Source organism: Halichoeres trimaculatus, unplaced genomic scaffold (genome assembly GCF_033239565.1).
Source record: "Halichoeres trimaculatus isolate MK-OKI-2021-1 unplaced genomic scaffold, fHalTri1.1 fHalTri1_scaffold_2, whole genome shotgun sequence".
Classification (NCBI taxonomy): domain Eukaryota; kingdom Metazoa; phylum Chordata; class Actinopteri; order Labriformes; family Labridae; genus Halichoeres; species Halichoeres trimaculatus.
In genome coordinates, this window is record NW_027437180.1 from 22066936 (window position 1) to 22084578 (window position 17643).

At 41.4% G+C, this 17643-nt stretch overlaps 3 protein-coding genes across 3 annotated transcripts; all 3 read left to right on the top strand.

The window, feature by feature from the left end:
• The first annotated feature begins 1554 nt into the window (after nt 1-1554).
• Nucleotides 1555-5465, top strand: actb1 (actin, beta 1). Its single transcript, XM_074686880.1, has 7 exons — nt 1555-1712; nt 2774-2899; nt 3006-3245; nt 3792-4038; nt 4134-4325; nt 4429-4610; nt 4788-5465. Exons 2-7 carry the CDS (start codon nt 2777-2779, stop codon nt 4929-4931), a joined length of 1128 nt encoding a protein of 375 aa, XP_074542981.1. The 5' UTR covers nt 1555-1712; nt 2774-2776; the 3' UTR covers nt 4932-5465.
• A 1463-nt stretch (nt 5466-6928) lies between these two features.
• Nucleotides 6929-11266, top strand: fbxl18 (F-box and leucine-rich repeat protein 18). Its single transcript, XM_074695064.1, has 7 exons — nt 6929-7127; nt 7686-7883; nt 8042-8391; nt 8705-8840; nt 8952-10024; nt 10407-10625; nt 10718-11266. The coding sequence occupies exons 1-7, from the start codon at nt 7107-7109 to the stop codon at nt 10872-10874; spliced, it is 2154 nt and encodes a 717-aa protein (XP_074551165.1). The 5' UTR covers nt 6929-7106; the 3' UTR covers nt 10875-11266.
• Nucleotides 11267-12624: 1358 nt separating this feature from the next.
• On the top strand, nt 12625-16895 carry ptcd1 (pentatricopeptide repeat domain 1). The gene is given in 9 exon segments (XM_074695052.1): nt 12625-13463; nt 13547-13687; nt 13840-14058; nt 14138-14239; nt 14351-15019; nt 15239-15355; nt 15544-15726; nt 16447-16576; nt 16579-16895. Coding segments are annotated over 9 exon segments (2163 nt in total). The 5' UTR covers nt 12625-12974; the 3' UTR covers nt 16692-16895.
• Nucleotides 16896-17643: the final 748 nt, after the last annotated feature.

Consider the following 17643-nt stretch of genomic DNA (forward strand, 5'->3'; position numbering starts at 1 on the left):
GCCTTATAAAGGGAGATTCATTCATTTCCTCAGACTGGTCACATGACCTGAGCAGTGCATTCTTCCCCCCATGTGACTTGCTCCAATATCTCCTTATATGGACGTCATCCAAAGGAACTCTTAAAGGGATGGTTGTCCTGCCTTGGGTCTATACTTGGTGTGTGGGTGTGTGTGTGTGTGTGTGTGTGTGTGTGTGTGTGTGTGTGTGTGTGTGTGTGTGTGTGTGTGTGCGCGTATACGTGTACATGTGTGTCTCTGGAGCAGGATAATACTAGTCTGGAGGTAATTCCCTGATCAGCTAATTCACCCCCCTCTATGCTGCCCTGAGCTGCTCTATAACCTCTTGACATATGGACGTTTGTGTGCATTAGTAAATCTGTTTCTGATCACTTCCTGCATGTATCTGCAGCATTGAAGCCCTGTGAAACCTACTTCCTGTCTTTTTCTTGAGCTTGCTCCTAAATATCCTTATTAGGAACACATAGGGCCAGTGAGAATCCCTTGAGTACATTTATGAGTCTTTGTCCAGTGCCCTTATTGAGTTGAAAGCACCCTGACCCACCCACTTAGTCTTTGGTCAACTTGTACGACACACAAGGAGCTGCCTTGTGTGACATAGTTGGGTGTGTGCATGTGCAGGTGTGTAAATGCATATCAAAGTGAGCCTTGACCCCTCATAGGTTTTGCAGCACCAATTATAGGTGTGTCACCGGAAATAAATCAGCTGTTTTGTCACATTTCATTGAGGCAACTAAAGTTAATCTGCTCCAACCTTTCACTCCAACAGTTCTAACTCAGTGATGAAAGATAGGAGATTTACAGCCTCCAGTGTTTGCTGTGAACATACCTCAGTTTGACTACATGTATCAGTGTCACCCCTCTCTGTATATGTGTGTATGTGTGGGGTGTGAGACACTGGTATGCTAGGGCAGTCGTGTCAGCTGGGGTGTTAACACTGCTGTCAGTGACCCTGAGACTGCAACCACCCCTGTGTCCTGGCACTGCTAACCACCACAAGCATCGGCCATGAATGAGGGAATGCTGCTTTGCAAATGCATTAGCACAGTCTTCACTGAAGTTCAGTGCTGTTTTATTCCTTTCATGCCCTTCACTTACTAATCAGTCATGACAGAACAGAATATACAAATCTATCAGTGCTTAAATGTAGGCCCCTTCTCGTAATACATGTATTTAATGTATTGTCCTTGCCTGAATTACTTTAAAATATGCTCGTTACCTCAAAGTACCATGGCGAAGTATATCAAAGCACGCATCTAAACTTATTTTAAACTTAAGGACTGGACTATGTGATTAGCTGCAAGAACTATGTGATTTGTTGCAACACGTGTATACCAATCCTATTGCGTTAATGATAATTGTTAAGGGCTATTATATATGTTTCATTGAACAAGGGGCAATCCCAGATTGATAATATCGATAGTATATAGGTTAGTCTTCATGTTGCCTGTCCCCTCTATCCTGTCAGAGCACAGCAGCGTTATCTGCATGCGCCACACCCAGTGGTTGCAGCAGAACCAATCAGAAGGCGCTGTGCGGAAAGTTCTCCTTTTATGGAGAGGGGCTGCAGCACGAGCTCTGATAAAATCCTGCAAATTATTGGCCTCCATTGCAGTCACATTCAGACACTAAATCCTACCGGAGTGTAGCGCTCAGCCTAAGTCCTTCAAAGCCGACAACCCTCCCTCACACAGGTAAGTCAAAATTAAAGTTATTTGCATGAATTAAATGTAATTCTGTTGTGTATTGGTGTGAAATATTTGTAACAGTAGACTGAATTTTGACCACCAATTTTCATATGAGGTTTCATTTTTTAAATTTCCTCAAGTTAAACCAACTGTTCAAACTTAAATTTGCACTGTCACGAGCCTTTGAGTATTTATTACTGTTGCATCCTTTTGATTTGAAGCCAGATGTAAAAATTACTGTTCAAAGCATCAACCGGTAACGATTAAATCCAGTACTCTTGCTGTTCTGCGATTCATGAATGTGTGAAATAACCCGACTGCTCCCGGTTGTCATCGCTTTCATCAAATCAGATTGTGTTGAATAGCTTGACCTTCTTGCTTACATGTAACCATCTGCTTTGGCACGATGTCCCGGTCTGCTGTCTCACATTTCACACATGAAAAAACGGGCGGTTAAAAGCTGATTAGGCGGATGAACGTTCAAAGACTAATACATTTTTTTAAGAAGTAATAAAAAGAGACAGATCACCATAAGTGGCCAGATAATACAATCAACGTAATTTCGTCATAAGTTTATTTTTTTCTCTATAACCTTGTAAGTTAACCACCGTGGTCACGACATAACCGAGCACCTGATGAATGCCGCTAGATGGGATAAAAGTTCATTCACCTTCATTGTATAAAACCTCTGTGAAAAGCTTACGTTGGGGATGTAGAGGCTGATAATTCAGTAATGATCTACTTGAAGGGAGTGGCCGGTCGTCGGTGTCATTTGAGGTTTAACGACACACGGGGCGGCTTCTCGGGCCGGGCTGCCTGCCGCCGTCTCTAAGCTGCTCTCACTTTTGCCTTATATGGCCATGGCCAGACTGAGGCAGAAACTGCCTTTGTTTCCGAGCTCTAGATTTGGACCGTAACCTGCGCCACTGCGACATCCAGCGTCCAGTCTGAATAATGACATGACTTAACCCAGTTGATGTTTGCCAGATGTAACACATTAACTGTCAAAGAGCATCTGTTTTCAACTGTCTCGCCCTTTTCTTCTCCCCTCCTCCTCTCTCCTCCAGAAAATGGAAGACGAAATCGCCGCCCTCGTTGTTGACAACGGATCTGGAATGTGCAAAGCTGGCTTTGCAGGAGATGATGCTCCACGTGCTGTGTTCCCCTCCATTGTTGGACGTCCCAGACATCAGGTAATGTTTCTTAAATATTATTAATTTTTTCTTATTCACAATTTTTCTACAAAGTTTTGTTGATTTTTATTTATGATTTTAACAAATTTTCTTGTTTGCTTTCTAGGGTGTGATGGTAGGAATGGGACAGAAAGACAGCTATGTTGGTGACGAGGCACAGAGCAAAAGAGGAATCCTGACCCTGAAGTACCCCATTGAGCACGGTATTGTCACCAACTGGGATGACATGGAGAAGATCTGGCATCACACCTTCTACAATGAGCTGAGAGTTGCCCCTGAGGAGCACCCAGTCCTGCTCACTGAGGCCCCCCTGAACCCCAAGGCCAACAGGGAAAAGATGACCCAGGTAATAAAGGCTCCAACACTTATCACTCATATCAAGAAACTCATTCAGCTCAATGACAGGGTGCTGCAACAGGAACCTCTTGGGAATTTCTTCTGCTGCTCAATCTTTTAATACCCTCCTACTTCATAAACCTCCAGGTTTCCTCTGTCCTGTGCTGATCTTTTCATCTCCTTGGATGCTTCAGGTTTATATCTCTTTGCAATGTGATGCATCAGAAATGACTTGCTGCAGCATGATCACTACCATTTTCTTTATCAGCTTGTTTCAGACTCTAGTGCAGACAAGGAAGTATCTTACTACACTGGTGCATGGTGCAACAGGTGTCTATAGAGTAGGGTCTCTAAACTCATCTTGAACATTCACTATGACCAAAGTAAAGGGCAGATTACTGTAATGACTGGTTTCAGGATGGTGTTGATACTCAAAACAAAACTGCCAGTGTGCTGTGCTTCTCTTGGTCTGACTGTACTAACCATACTAGCTCACTTACAGCATGTTAGTCAGTGTTTTTTAATGACTCATCCTTCATCTCTCTCTTCTTTCCAGATCATGTTTGAAACCTTCAACACTCCTGCCATGTACGTGGCCATCCAGGCTGTGCTGTCCTTGTACGCCTCTGGTCGTACCACTGGTATTGTCATGGACTCTGGTGATGGTGTGACCCACACAGTGCCCATCTATGAAGGCTACGCTCTTCCTCACGCCATCCTGAGGTTGGACCTGGCTGGCAGGGACCTCACAGACTACCTCATGAAGATCCTGACTGAGAGGGGTTACAGCTTCACAACCACAGGTAAAAACTGAAATGCAAGTTGTGTAAATGTTTGAAACTAGAGAAACCTAAAAAGAAACCCCAAGACTAATATCTGTATTTTTTTTGTCAAACAGCTGAGCGTGAGATTGTGCGTGACATCAAGGAGAAGCTGTGTTACGTTGCACTGGACTTTGAACAGGAGATGGGCACAGCTGCTTCCTCATCATCCCTGGAGAAGAGCTACGAGCTGCCTGATGGGCAGGTCATTACTATTGGAAATGAGAGGTTCCGTTGCCCTGAGGCCCTCTTCCAGCCTTCTTTCCTTGGTAGGTTAAGTCAAGGAATTCTTAGATCTAAATCTAGAAATGTAGAGGTTGGAACATTAAAGGGGTTGTATCTTAAACTAACTTTAACATCCTCTGCCCCCAGGTATGGAATCTTGTGGTATCCACGAAACCACTTTCAACAGCATCATGAAGTGTGATGTCGACATCCGTAAAGACCTGTATGCCAACACTGTGCTGTCTGGAGGTACCACCATGTACCCTGGCATCGCTGATCGTATGCAGAAGGAAATCACAGCCCTGGCACCCACCACCATGAAGATCAAGGTATAACTCCTCCTCAAAATTCAGGCTCAGATCCTTCTAGAAAGAGCTTTGAGCTCTACTGCCACCTGGTGGATGAACATTATAAAATACATTTACAATCTCTAGCTAGTCTTTTTTGCTAAACAAAGCATACAGATAAAAATACTGATTTTTTTTTTCCTAATTTGCTCCCTGCAGATCATTGCTCCCCCTGAGAGGAAGTACTCTGTATGGATTGGAGGCTCCATCCTGGCTTCCCTCTCTACCTTCCAGCAGATGTGGATCAGCAAGCAGGAGTATGATGAGTCTGGCCCCAGCATTGTCCACAGGAAGTGCTTCTAAACAGACTGTCTGTCCTCTCGCCCAAAACACACACTGCTACAAACCCAAACGACCAGCTCTGCATACATGCCTACACCAACACACTGGTGTATGTGGAGCCCATAACACCTGTTCCCATTTCCCCTCATCACAATGGCTAAGGCACTATGCCCCCTGATGGGGAGAAACTCTGCAGGAGGTACAGAGCATCCCAGGCGGTGTGAATGTGTGAGAAACATGATGTCCATTGTCGTGTTTGTGTAGGTCATTCCAGATGTGTTTGTTCACCACCTTATTTGCCTCTATGAAGGTTTATTCTCTGGTGGGCCCACTGCCCAACAGATCTGTAGTTTTGCTTAATATGTAAATTATGTAATCTGAAACTTGTTTTGTTTTTGTACTTTCAGCCTTAAACGATACTTGGTCCAGTTTGTTTTTGTCATTATGCAAGACAAAGCTTCTACCTTGTATGGGGGTACATGAAGGTTTGTGCATGAGGCTTCAAGCCTCTGGTGTACACAACAACCCAATAAAGCGCACATGTCTGAGATTCCAGTTTGTGTACTTTGTATTTATTAAACCACAGGAAGTACATTTCATGACCAGATTTAATAAAAACACATACCATATTTAAAATGAAGTATATGAAACTAGACATCTGAGCATGATTTTACAGTAAATAAAGTTGAGTATATGGGGGAGGGGGGATGACATGTAAATGCTAAAATGTTAGGTATTATTATTCTGTTGGGACTCCTGTAAGAGATCCTTTACAGAACATGGCCAAACTTCAGTCAGAAGCTGCTGAGAAAAAAAGGCCAATACCAGTGTCAAATAAAAATAATAATAATAACAAAAACAATCTCAATGTATTGCATAATAAGTAATGTTGATAAAAAAATGTGATCAGAATGTTGGTATGTTTCCTTGTCTAACAATGGAACACTTCCGTTATTTCTGAACTCTTGAATTGAGAAGTTCAGCAGTGACCTTTCCTCCAGACCAGAGATCAGATTCTGTCGTAACAATTGTAGATAACACTATCAAGAACTCATTTACTATGCAGTTATCATCTAACACAATCATACTTACTGTTTCCGTAGCCTCTCATTTCACTCTATCTTTTCTTATTACTAATTCACACTTGATTGAGTTTATAGGATAATTAATGAAAATAATTTTAAAAAGGTACTGTTAACCATTAAATGCATATAAAGGGTAGGAGGCGATTTGCATATTCTTGGATGTAAGTCAGTGCTGTTACTGTTGCTTATTTAAACAAAGAGATTTATGATGTGCAATAATTTTGATATATATATTTTTTTATTCTAATAATTATGTGAACTTTAAATGTTGTAAACAATCAGCTGTTTGTTTGGCATGATATAAATATTGCTTGTTTTTTTAGGCTACTTCCTTGCACCTATTATATTTTTATTTCAGGCTATTAATACGCTTTCTTAAAAACGCAGTTTGTGTTCAGGAACATCAACAATTTGCCTTGAACAATACACTGAAGTTATACTTAAAAATTATGTCACCTATTTTAATCCCTTACTGTTGACGTACATAAATGAATAAATAAATGAATGAATTAAGGAATATTTAATTTCAAGTTTAGTAATTTACATTTACATAAAATTATTCAGAAAAACTAAATATGTAAATTTGTAACAATCAATTTTAACAAGCACTTCTATTTACAAAATACGGTTGGAGAGTACGACTTTTACAAAAGTGCCGCACTGCTATAATTAAGGTCACTTCATAGCCCAGTCTAAAAAAAGGTTTTGCGCAATACTTTTACCAGACTTCTACCGACGAATACTTTTATCTCTAGCAGCGTAGTTGTAATCTTTGGAAAGAAAACCATCTACTTTGTCTATCTCTAATGTTATCAGCATTAAATGTGAAACGGATGTTTCTATGTTGGGTATTTTGATTATATTTACGTGTCTTATATCAGACAAGCTAATTGATAAGTTAGTGAAACCGACCGGAAGTTTGTCCAACGATGACAAGCTTCCGTCTGTGTGCAGCACTGAAAGCAGTCCGCCCTGTCAGCTACTCAGTGATCATCCTGCTGCAGACCACCGTTCAGCATTTATCGGGAGGCATGGGGCTGTGTCCTGTCTGATGGACATTTGAAATCCTGCGGATAAAGGGCGGGGGATCGTGAGAGAGATTTTAGAGGACATGCATCGACAAATTCAACAGGTGTGTAAACCGACAGACTACACTACACGTAGCGATAGTTGTGAACGTACAGTAAATGGTTGTCAACGGTTACGCCAACAAGGACCAGCTTTGTACTATTACACCACACTGCAACCAAGTTACACTTCAGTGCTTAATTAAACCTGTATGCGACCAAAATTCTTTGCAGTTTTTCTCAGTTGCTTACACTCAATTACAAGACTTAAAGCTAAATATTCTACTGCAGTGTGCCTAAAGACACACCCATTTCCCAAGTTTTGACCTTTTAAGTGAAAAACTGTTCACACAAATACACTTTAATTATTATCGTCTCCGCCTTTTTTGATTCAGTAAAACACAAGCATTACATAGCGTTTATTCTGCTCTGCTACAGAGTAGTGTTGATAACTGATTTGCATTAGTGCTCTGTGTCCTAAAAAATATGCGCCTTCTAAGTATATACAAATTGGCAATAACGTCCATAAATGAGTAACTGCTACAACATCCTACTCAACCATAATCTAGTGTCTAAATAATAGCCTGTCACCCAGCCATGACAATGGTTTCTCCCTGTCCCAGGCCGTATCTGATGAGGACACAATGTCCCCCAGCTCTGTTGGGATGTCAGATTTGTCTGATGAAATCCTGCTGTGCATCCTCCGCTATGTCCCGGTGTGTGACCTGCTGATGAATGTGGCCAATGTCTGCCATAAGTTACGCACACTGTGCCATGACAAGACCCTGCTCACAAATGTCAGCCTGTCCGAAGAGTATCTGGTAAAAATGACCACAAAATTATTTTTTACTAAACACTGATTTTTCATGCATGTCTGAGGGACTTGCTGTATGATTTTTAGAATGTTTCTTCAGTAGCACTCAGAAATACTTGTTGCATTCCAGACAAACAATAAGATAATATTTTCTTTCTTTTTCAGGCTGATGACCTCTTAGTTCGGCACATGTTGAAGAAGCTAGCCAGTCATGTGCAGTCTCTCAGCCTGAATGGCTGCTACTGGCTCTCAGGTTCTACAATGGAGCTTCTTGCTCGCTGCAGAGGAGTAACGCACCTTGATGTCACCGGCTGTCGCATCACTTCCCTTCGTCTCTCCCGTCTCCTCTCCTCTCTCTCTCTGCTCAGATCTCTTGCTTTTGATGTGATGCCAGGCTTTAACTCTGCTCAGCTCAGTTCAGAAGCAGTGGATTCTCTTAGCCGCCTGTTGGAGCTCAGACAAACACTGTTGAGTCCGAGTTACGGCGTGGTACCGTGCTGTGCCCAGCTCCGCAAGTGAGAATCTCTCAGATGACCAAGTTTTTACACCAGACCTCAAGTCCAGAGTACACTTATTTATCTATTTTATGTCATATGAGTTTATTATCATTAGATTATAAATTCTACTTTTCAAAAATACATTTTCTACGGGTAAGCTTAAAACTAAAAAGTCTAACAATTTACTACACTTACTTAAAAACATCAGGTTTTGATGCTGTTTGGGATATGATGACAACCATCTATTTTTGTTAACATTAAATGGTAAGAATTGATTATGTTACTTATTAACCTCCGCTGTATTAAATGTGAGTGTCTTTCTGTTCTTCAGGCTGATGCTGCAGTTTGACATCCCTGATGTGACCAGAGAGGGTGTAGGTGTTTGCTGTCAGTTGATGGTTGGTCAGAGCAGTGTGCCACATTACCAGCAGCTGGAAGAGTTCACAGCCAGGCTGGCTCCAGGAGAGGTGACTCCATTTATGTGCATGTGCTTAATATTTGCCTCATACAGTATCTGAGATATTTACATTACTGCTGATTAGTCTGTAAGTGGTGTATCTGTGTGGTGATATCTTCAGGTGAACCAGACCTTGTTGCTGCTCTACCTGGCTGTGTTCAGCGTTCATGTTCCAAAGCGCCTCAGAGTTTTCTTGGTGTCGATTCCTGGACCAAATCCTGTTCACTGGCCTGCCGCCCCATCAGTGGCCCAGAGTTTGAGTCAACGTGGTGACCTGGAGGCCCTACAGCTCCCTCGCTCCTGGCTAGATTCCTTGTCCTTGAAGCGAGCCCTGGAGGGAAACAGTCCGAAACACCTCAGTTTCAGTCGCTGCCCATCATTGTGGCCTCAGGTGTTTCAGTCCCTACTGGATGGAGGAGTTCGAGATTCCACTCAGCTGATAAGCTTGAACCTCAGCGGGATTAATCAGATCCTGTACTCGGAGTGCAGGAGTGCAGATGACCAGCTGGTTCCTGGGACGATGGCCCAGCTCGCAGTTGGCTGTTCCAACTTAAAACATTTAAACTTAATGCACACACACTATCATCATGAAAACTCGCCAGGGCTATCTGGAGAAAGACACTTATGTGAAAGCTTGGCCAAATTCAGACACCTGCGCTCTCTCACTCTACCTGTGTGTGCTCTGTCTGATGGTTTTACACATCAGATCCCTACAAACAACACCTCCTCAGGGTTGTTCATGGGGTTAAAGAAGACTCCTCGTGTCGGGCTCCAGAACTACAGACCTGACTCAGATGCCTCTTTATCAGGAGACAGCACCTCAGGGCTCTCTCAGCTCTTAATTGGCTGCCACAGTTTACAGACATTAGAGCTGATTGGTCCAGGTTTTGTCTCTGTGTTGCCTCGTCTCGAGCCCTGTTCTCGTGCCTGCGTGGAGCCTCGTGGAATGTGTGCGTGGGCACGAGGGGTTGGTGATTCCCACTTGGCAACACTTGAGGCTTTGCCACAATTACAGCGCCTGACTCTGGCTGGGCTTCCTGGGGTTTTGAGGGGGACAGGGCTGGTACAGCTGACCAGGCAATGCAAAGACTTAAGGATATTATCTCTCGCCAACATTGGATCATTAAAAACTATGAACTATGATTCAGCATTGCTTGAAACACTCAGACAGTGCACGCAACTACAGGAACTGAGGTTTGAAAATGATTCTTGTTTCCTTAATTCATATGAATAAGACACAAAGCAAAATCAAACATTTTATTGGTAATTCCAGGCTAAATTTTATATGTGATAGCAGTTGAAGTTTGATTATAGAGGGTTTCTTTTATCAAAATTCTGTCAACCTTTACTAAGGTTTGATGTATTTTCATTTTTGAGGTACTTCTAAACAAGTTCTGTAAATTATATTTCTGTTACTTATGTGAAGCCTGGCATTTCATTTACTAGGACTTTCTCTGTAAAATGTTGTAGTATTTTTGTTTTTTTTTTCTAAGAAGTTACTTCCACAAAAAGTTCATATTTTAGCTCAGCCTGTTGTTTTCACTTAGTTAACCTTGTCTGTGTGTTTCCTTTTCAGGTTAGAGCAGCCCTATCTGAATGCCAATGCATCATTCTTTGAGGCTCTATCTCGTTGCTCCCGTCTGCAGCGTCTCTGCCTCATCTCACGCAGTGGCACCTTTGACCCAGATGCCACTGAAAGCTTCATGGAGCGCTGCTGCCATGTCATCATGTGCCATATGTTCATGGGCGGCACTTTGGTAGCTTGTCGCAAGCTGCGGAAGACACTGCTGGACAGGTCAGTACTTGTGAATTTAAGAATTAACTATGCATTAGATAATAACATGAATGCCAAATATTCCTTGTCTTTGTTTTGTTTTTCCTTGTTAGATTCTCACCTGAGCGCTCAGCTCTGAGTGTGGTCATCTATCCTTTACATCATGAGGACCTACCTTCAGTCATCAGAGACATCCCACTGACTCTGCTGGATCGGATAACTTTGTTCCAGAGTCATGTGGCCCAACCACCTCATTTATCACCGTTGTGACCTCACTAAGAAAGCTTTGCTGTGATGGGGGCACAACATGATAAGGTGCTCTTTTTGTCTGCTGCAAATGAAGTTGGCAGAGTGATTGTCACATGAGCAGGGATTTCTTATTGTTTCATTTATGATTCAGCAACTGCTTCAGGGCTGTTTTACAACAACAACAAAAAAAAAAGTTGACCACAATGGTTTACATGTATATGTCTGAGTAATTATGGTCTTCTAAGGGACTTTTTCATCTCATTGATCCAGAACATTTCTTATCTGGGCATTAAGCCATGCTAAACTTGAAGCCTGGTCAAAAATTATTTTTTCGTGTCAATCACATCTGCTGATAAAATAATAAGTGCCAAAAAAATGAAATTAAAAGGATGTAACTGTTCATAAATCGTGTAAAGGTGAATTGAATAAAGTCATGTAATAAGTTCTAAATAATTTGTTTGTAGTCTCTGCCTTTTTTTTCATATTGTATTTTTCTTTTAAATTATTGCACTTTACTGGAGGTGGTTTTTCATTTCTATAGTTCATTGAAATAAGTTTAGAGAGTTGCAATTTAGATTTGACATTTCCTGAGAATCTGATAAAGACGTGCTACTCATAACAAAGTGGTAGTTTAGTCTTTGCTCTCCAACAAAACTCACACAACCTGGTTTTTACATTTGTGTGTCATATGGTTCAATAAAAAAGTAATATCTTCACGGGCGAGCTCTAAAAACACTCAAGTACTAGTATTTCCAGTACTAGTATTTCTCATACTGCTACTACTACTACTATTATTATTGTAAAGCTAGACAACGAAGTCTCCACATTGCGCAAGTGTACTGATCACTGGCAAACAGTAGACACAAAGCTAATTTCCGTCTCCAAATGACAAAATGTGCTGATCTCTCATTAAAATTTCCCATTATCAACTTCTGTGAAGATGGATGTATCAAATGAGACAGTTTGCAGTACTTTGAGAAAACTTTAGTACACTTTTATTTATAAGGGTAGGACTTGGAAAGAGACTCATTCTGAAGAAACTTGATTTAAAAAAAGAGTCAACTGCAAATATTCACGAATTTAATGTTTTAAAAAAGAATTACATGGGATATTAGCAGAGATGGAAGACTAAACTATTTCAAGGCATGTCCTCTAAATCAAAACAAACATTTAGTCCTCACAGAAGGAAAAATCTAAATTTCTCTGTAGAACAAACAAATTCATCAACGAGATAACGGGACGTAGCCATATGAAAGGTGGTGAAGAATTAAGCACTATGACAGCAATATTTTAACTCATATTCTGAAAAATAGGTTTTGGAGCCCCCTGGTGAACAAGTGGAAACACTGATACTGATAAAGGACAGGATAGGTTTCTTTTACGTAGTTCGATTTGCACTTCGATATTACATGCCTGGTTTTGTTCATCAAGAAGATTTAAATGCTTATTTTAAGTTAAGAGTATAAAGTAAACACTGAGATTAATTTTTCGGTTCTGAGACTATGTACAGCTATACAAAGCACTATAATATTTTCTGTAGGTCAGAAAAAAATTTCAGATCCTGACTGGAGCTCAGTATTCAGTGTGGTCATTTAAATTCAGACCCTGTTTACACAAATCCCCTCTTCCAGCTTTCTGTGATGAAATCTGGATAATTACGGTTTAAAATATGTTTAATACTTGATAAGCCAATAGAAAACTACATGAGCCTGCAAGGACTTGAGATGTGACGTTTCTCTGGGTACGCCCAGGCATACTAATCGATGACCGAAGCAGATGATCGGTGTTCGACCTCTTAAGCAAAGCAAAGCAAAAGCAAGTAAAGCAAGCTTATTCCCAAACAAATTATACATTCCTGTAAAATACGCTTTGATACATAAAGCCATTATGCCCGTATTATTGTCTTTAGTGGTCTGAAGCATCGAATGGGGTGGTGTGTGGTTTCATATCTATTGTTCAGGTCTAACTTACTTTTCGTCATTGAGGCAACATGGAGCGCACAGCATGTCGTGTACAGCAGAGCTAGCCAGTATGACTTTGTGAAATTATCTTTTTTACAGCGCAAAACAAAACAAAACAAAATCTTGTTTATATTAAGTTGGTAAGATAATTCTTCCAATTATGTTAGTGTCCGTTGCCAGCTCGTGTGTGCGAAACGGTAGACAAGTCTCAGTCCCCGTGGCCAAGTTTTCCTTCTGCTCAGCGGTTAGAAAACCACCCAGAAGCCTTAATCTGACTCGGGTTCTAAATTCTTCACAACATCGGTCACCCAGCCTCCACACACCGGCTTTCTCCCAACTGTCAACCGGACCAAATTTCAGAACTGTGTTCCTGTCCGCTGCTTCTTATGGAGATTCGGACACTCGGGTTGACCAATTGACGGCAGCCGAGGGCGACCGTCCAGACGTGGGGGACTTCGGTTCCCTCTCTAGTGACATGGCCTCCAGGAGGTCGTTCAGGAAAAGCAGACCAGAAATTCGGGATATGCGGCACCAAGAGGGGGATGGCGAGGACGAGGAGGACCAGGATAGATCTTACAGGAGACCTGGAAAGAGAAACACACCCTACTGGTACTTTTTACAGTGCAAGAGGCTGATAAAAGAGAAAAAGGTTTGTACATTTCAGTGTTGCTGCACATATTTGCCTTCTCCGCTACTTTTTGTGTGTATAAGCGTTTGCTTCTCCTCTCACAGCTGCAGGAAGCCCTGGAATTGTTCAGTAGAGACATGCTGCAGGGTGAGAGGCTGCAGCCAGAGGAGTTCAACTACTCTGTCCTGATTGGTGGCTGTGGTCGAGCAGGACAGCTGAAGAGAGCATTCAAACTCTATAATGATGTATGAATACTTTATTTATACACTTTGTTGATATTATTTTCTTAATATCGTGAGGGCTTTCCATATCTCAGCAGGAAAAAATATCTGTATGATTTTGATCAAATAGGAGGGAAAGCAAATATAATCTAATCCAGTGTGCATATATCTTCCAGCTGAAGAAGCGAGGTCTGGAAGCTACAGATGCTACCTACACTGCGCTATTCAATGCCTGTGCCGAGTCACCACACAAGCAAGCCGGCCTCCAGCAAGCGCTGAAGTTGGAGCAAGAACTCCGTCGCAAAAACTATCCCCTCAGCACTATCACATACCACGCCCTCCTCAAGACTCATGCCATCACCAACCACCTCCAAGCCTGCTTTCACACTCTCAGGGTATGACAGGGGACACTCTTGGATGGTTACTCTGCTGAATTGTGTTGATTTTTCTAAATGAATCAGTGTTTGTTCACAGGAGATGCTGCAGAACGGTCATGTGGTGACTCAGGAGACATTTCACTACCTGTTGATGGGCTGTTTAAAAGACAAAGAAGCAGGATTCAGACGTGCTCTACAGGTACATTCATGATTTAGGGGGACTTAAAAAATATTTTGTGAGACGATATAAGTAAAAACGACAGCAAAATATTGAGACTATGAAATGTGTTATTGTTTTCATATGTCTCAGGTTTGGCAGCAGATGCTAAGGGCAGGGCTTCATCCAGATGCTAAGAACTATAACCTACTCTTACGGACTGCACGGGATTGTGGGATAGGTGATCCTGCTCTGGCAACTCGCATGCTGCTGAGCCCTGACAGTAAATGTGAAAGGGAACATGTTAAGTCACATCCTCAACACAAGGATCTGATAGACATTGATTTCCTTGAGAGACAGTTGTTCCTCCAGCCTGATCCTCTCAGCAATCATCAAATGGACAGCAGAGGTGACGAGGAGGATAAATCTTTAATCAGCAAAGACTCGACTCAGTTGGTGCCTGTCAGGCAGACTGTCTCCTTGCCTGTGGACCCAGGAGCTGGTTTCTCTCCAGCTCCTAACCTGCTGGACATTTTTGAAGGCAAGAGAGGTGCTTTGGTGTCTCTCGGCACTGTGGAAGGACCATCAGATAGGCTTACTCTGATTGGAGGAGCCGAGGGTTTCCTGGAGAGGATGGTGGCTAACAGTCTCAGTCCAGACCTCAGAACGCTGACCCTGCTGGCTGACACAATGGAGCCAAGCCACGAGTCGTTACAGATGCTTCTGAAGGTCGCCAAACTGCACAAAGTGAAGCTCGACGTCACGTTCTTTAACTCTGTGATTCGTAGAGCAGCTAGGGCTGGTGACCTGGAGGGGGCAAGGGTACACACACACACACACACACACACACACACACACACACACACACACACACACACACACACACACACACACACACACACACTCAAATTCTTGTGAAACATTTTTTCTTAACGCCAATTTTTTACACTTCATAGCCATGGTGTTGGGGGAGAACTTGTCATTTATTGAGATGACAAGTTAAGTTTTTGCACATTTTTGATGCTCTTCCTCTCTCCTCAGGATGTGTTGAGTGTGATGCGACAGCATCATGTAAACATGAATGTGCAGACATTTGGATGCCTTGCATTGGGGTGTGAGCGAGAGAAGGATGCCCTTCAGCTGCTGGAAGACATGGAGGTGATTAAAAATAACTATATATTTGCATGTTCAAGGACTGTAAACCCATCTAAATGCTGTCACTGCTTTTGCATTTTTTATTTTTCTTGTGTGAAGGTTTACATATCAAGCACAGAAGTGGTGCAAATGAAAGACCTTTGTCTGACTCCAGTTTGCTGTTCTGATATATTCACTTGTTTTCATCACAGGAGGCGGGACTTAAGCCAAATGTCCGTGTATTCTCTGCTCTTATTGGCCGAGCAACTCGTAGACTGGACTACAGCTACCTCAAGACAATCCTCTCAAGTATGAGCAGGTTGAAAGTGTGGCCTAATGAGGTCATCATCAGACAGCTGGAGTTTGCCTCACAGTATCCACCAAACTATAACCAGGTAAGCTACCATTTCACACAATTTTGTATATAGGTACCTGAAAAACAACAAAGGGAACATTTAGTAAACAGTGTGGTCATTGATGATGTTGAAAGCTTTGGCTATGTTCATTCAGCTTCCTAGTTCCAAGATTTTCTCCCAGTGAGGATCCAGGAAAAATCTCAGAACCATGATGTCTTCTTAACCCTTAAGAAGCATTTTGGGTGAAACATTGTGAGGAGTAGTGAGAGGGACTTTGGGTGAGGCATAGGAGAAATGCATTGAAACACTGAATGTTACATTAAATTTGGATAAATGAGTGTATCAGACCAATGTGAAGGAATACCTCATAAACTATCATCATGTGTTGGTTGAGTGATTGCATCTCAGCACACATGAAGATGCCAGGGACTTGTTTGAAGGCTGCTGATTGGATCATGCAGGTATAATGCCTGCATGCACATCTCCTGCTAACATAACAAAGCCATATTGCTGGAAATATAAGTTATTACAAAATTATGATATTTAATTTTTTGAATGAAGTTAGCACAGAGGAGTACTTTTTGTGTGTCAGTATCAACAGGGTCAACCACGCCTCCTTAGTAATATGGATGTGTCCTCTGAGAAGACTGATGTGTAAAAACAGGCTTTAAAAACTTCAGGTTCATGATGTTTCCTTTTTTTATTGTCCCTGCATTTCACCTCATTCTCATCAGTTCTCTTTCTATCCATCTTTTCCAGTACGAATCAAGAAACAACTACCTGATCCAAATCAATAGTTTTCGTGGTTACTACCAACAGTGGTTGAGATACATGCCAGCTCAGAGCCCTGAGGACGAGCAAGCAACGCTGTGCACAGCAACAGATGCTGCAGTGCTGAAAACAGGGACTGCAGACGGCAAAACTCCCGAGCTGCATCAAGAAGGGCTAACTCTAACGAGAAGGACAAGATGAGCTCCATGCTCTGTAATGGCACTCCTGAATGAGTCACTGATTTCTCTCTTCCACATTATGCTGATCTGCTAAAGTTTAGCTGTGATCAGCCATGAGTGACATTCAATATTTATCTTCAGAGCTTCCTTCAGATATTTGAAGAAATTCAGATGTTTTTGCTATTTATAACAAATTTAAAATAAAATTAAACTTCCACAACATGATTCTCTACTCATTAAATCTATTTTTTTATTTTGTACCAGCTTTACCATACCATACCAGTTTTATTTATAGAGCACTTTTAAAAACAACCACAGCTGTAGACAAAGTGCTTTACAGGTAGATCAAAATGAAATGATAAAAACAATGCATTGTTGTGTCATGCATCGTATTTTATCAGGAAACACTTTGTGGTTGAAAGCAAACATAAATTTGCAGTGTGTTGTAGCTTTAAAACGGTGCATGGAGTTAGTGCATAAATATATGATATAAGTAAATGAATTTTATTTTGGATGGATTGCATTTAATTACTCAATTATCTGCCTGTATATTTCTGTTATATTTATTCTAAACAAAAAATCATTACTTCCTGGTTAGGAAATGTTATGTCACAGTTATATGTTAAAAATGTGTTTTTTTCACTATTGGTGTCACTGAGTAGGTGAAACAATCACAAATTGCTTAAAGAATTAACCAAGTAAGTGATTGATTAGCCCTGTAGTGCAGAAAAAAAAAATCTTAAAAACACAAAAGAAATTGCAAAAAAAAAAAAAAAACAGTTTTGTTTTGCAATTCAGGGCAAAATTATTTTTTTTAAAAAACTGAAGGGGTTGCGACAGATTTGATAGGTCAATAGCAGTGGAAGAGAAAATGCTATTAAACCAGGCAACCTTTGTTTGCCATACTCACAGCAGTAGTGCTTATAAAGCAAAAAGAAAAAAGAAAAGAAAGCAAAAATATTTACTAATACATTAAAAACGCTGTTACATTTGCAAAACCATGCCT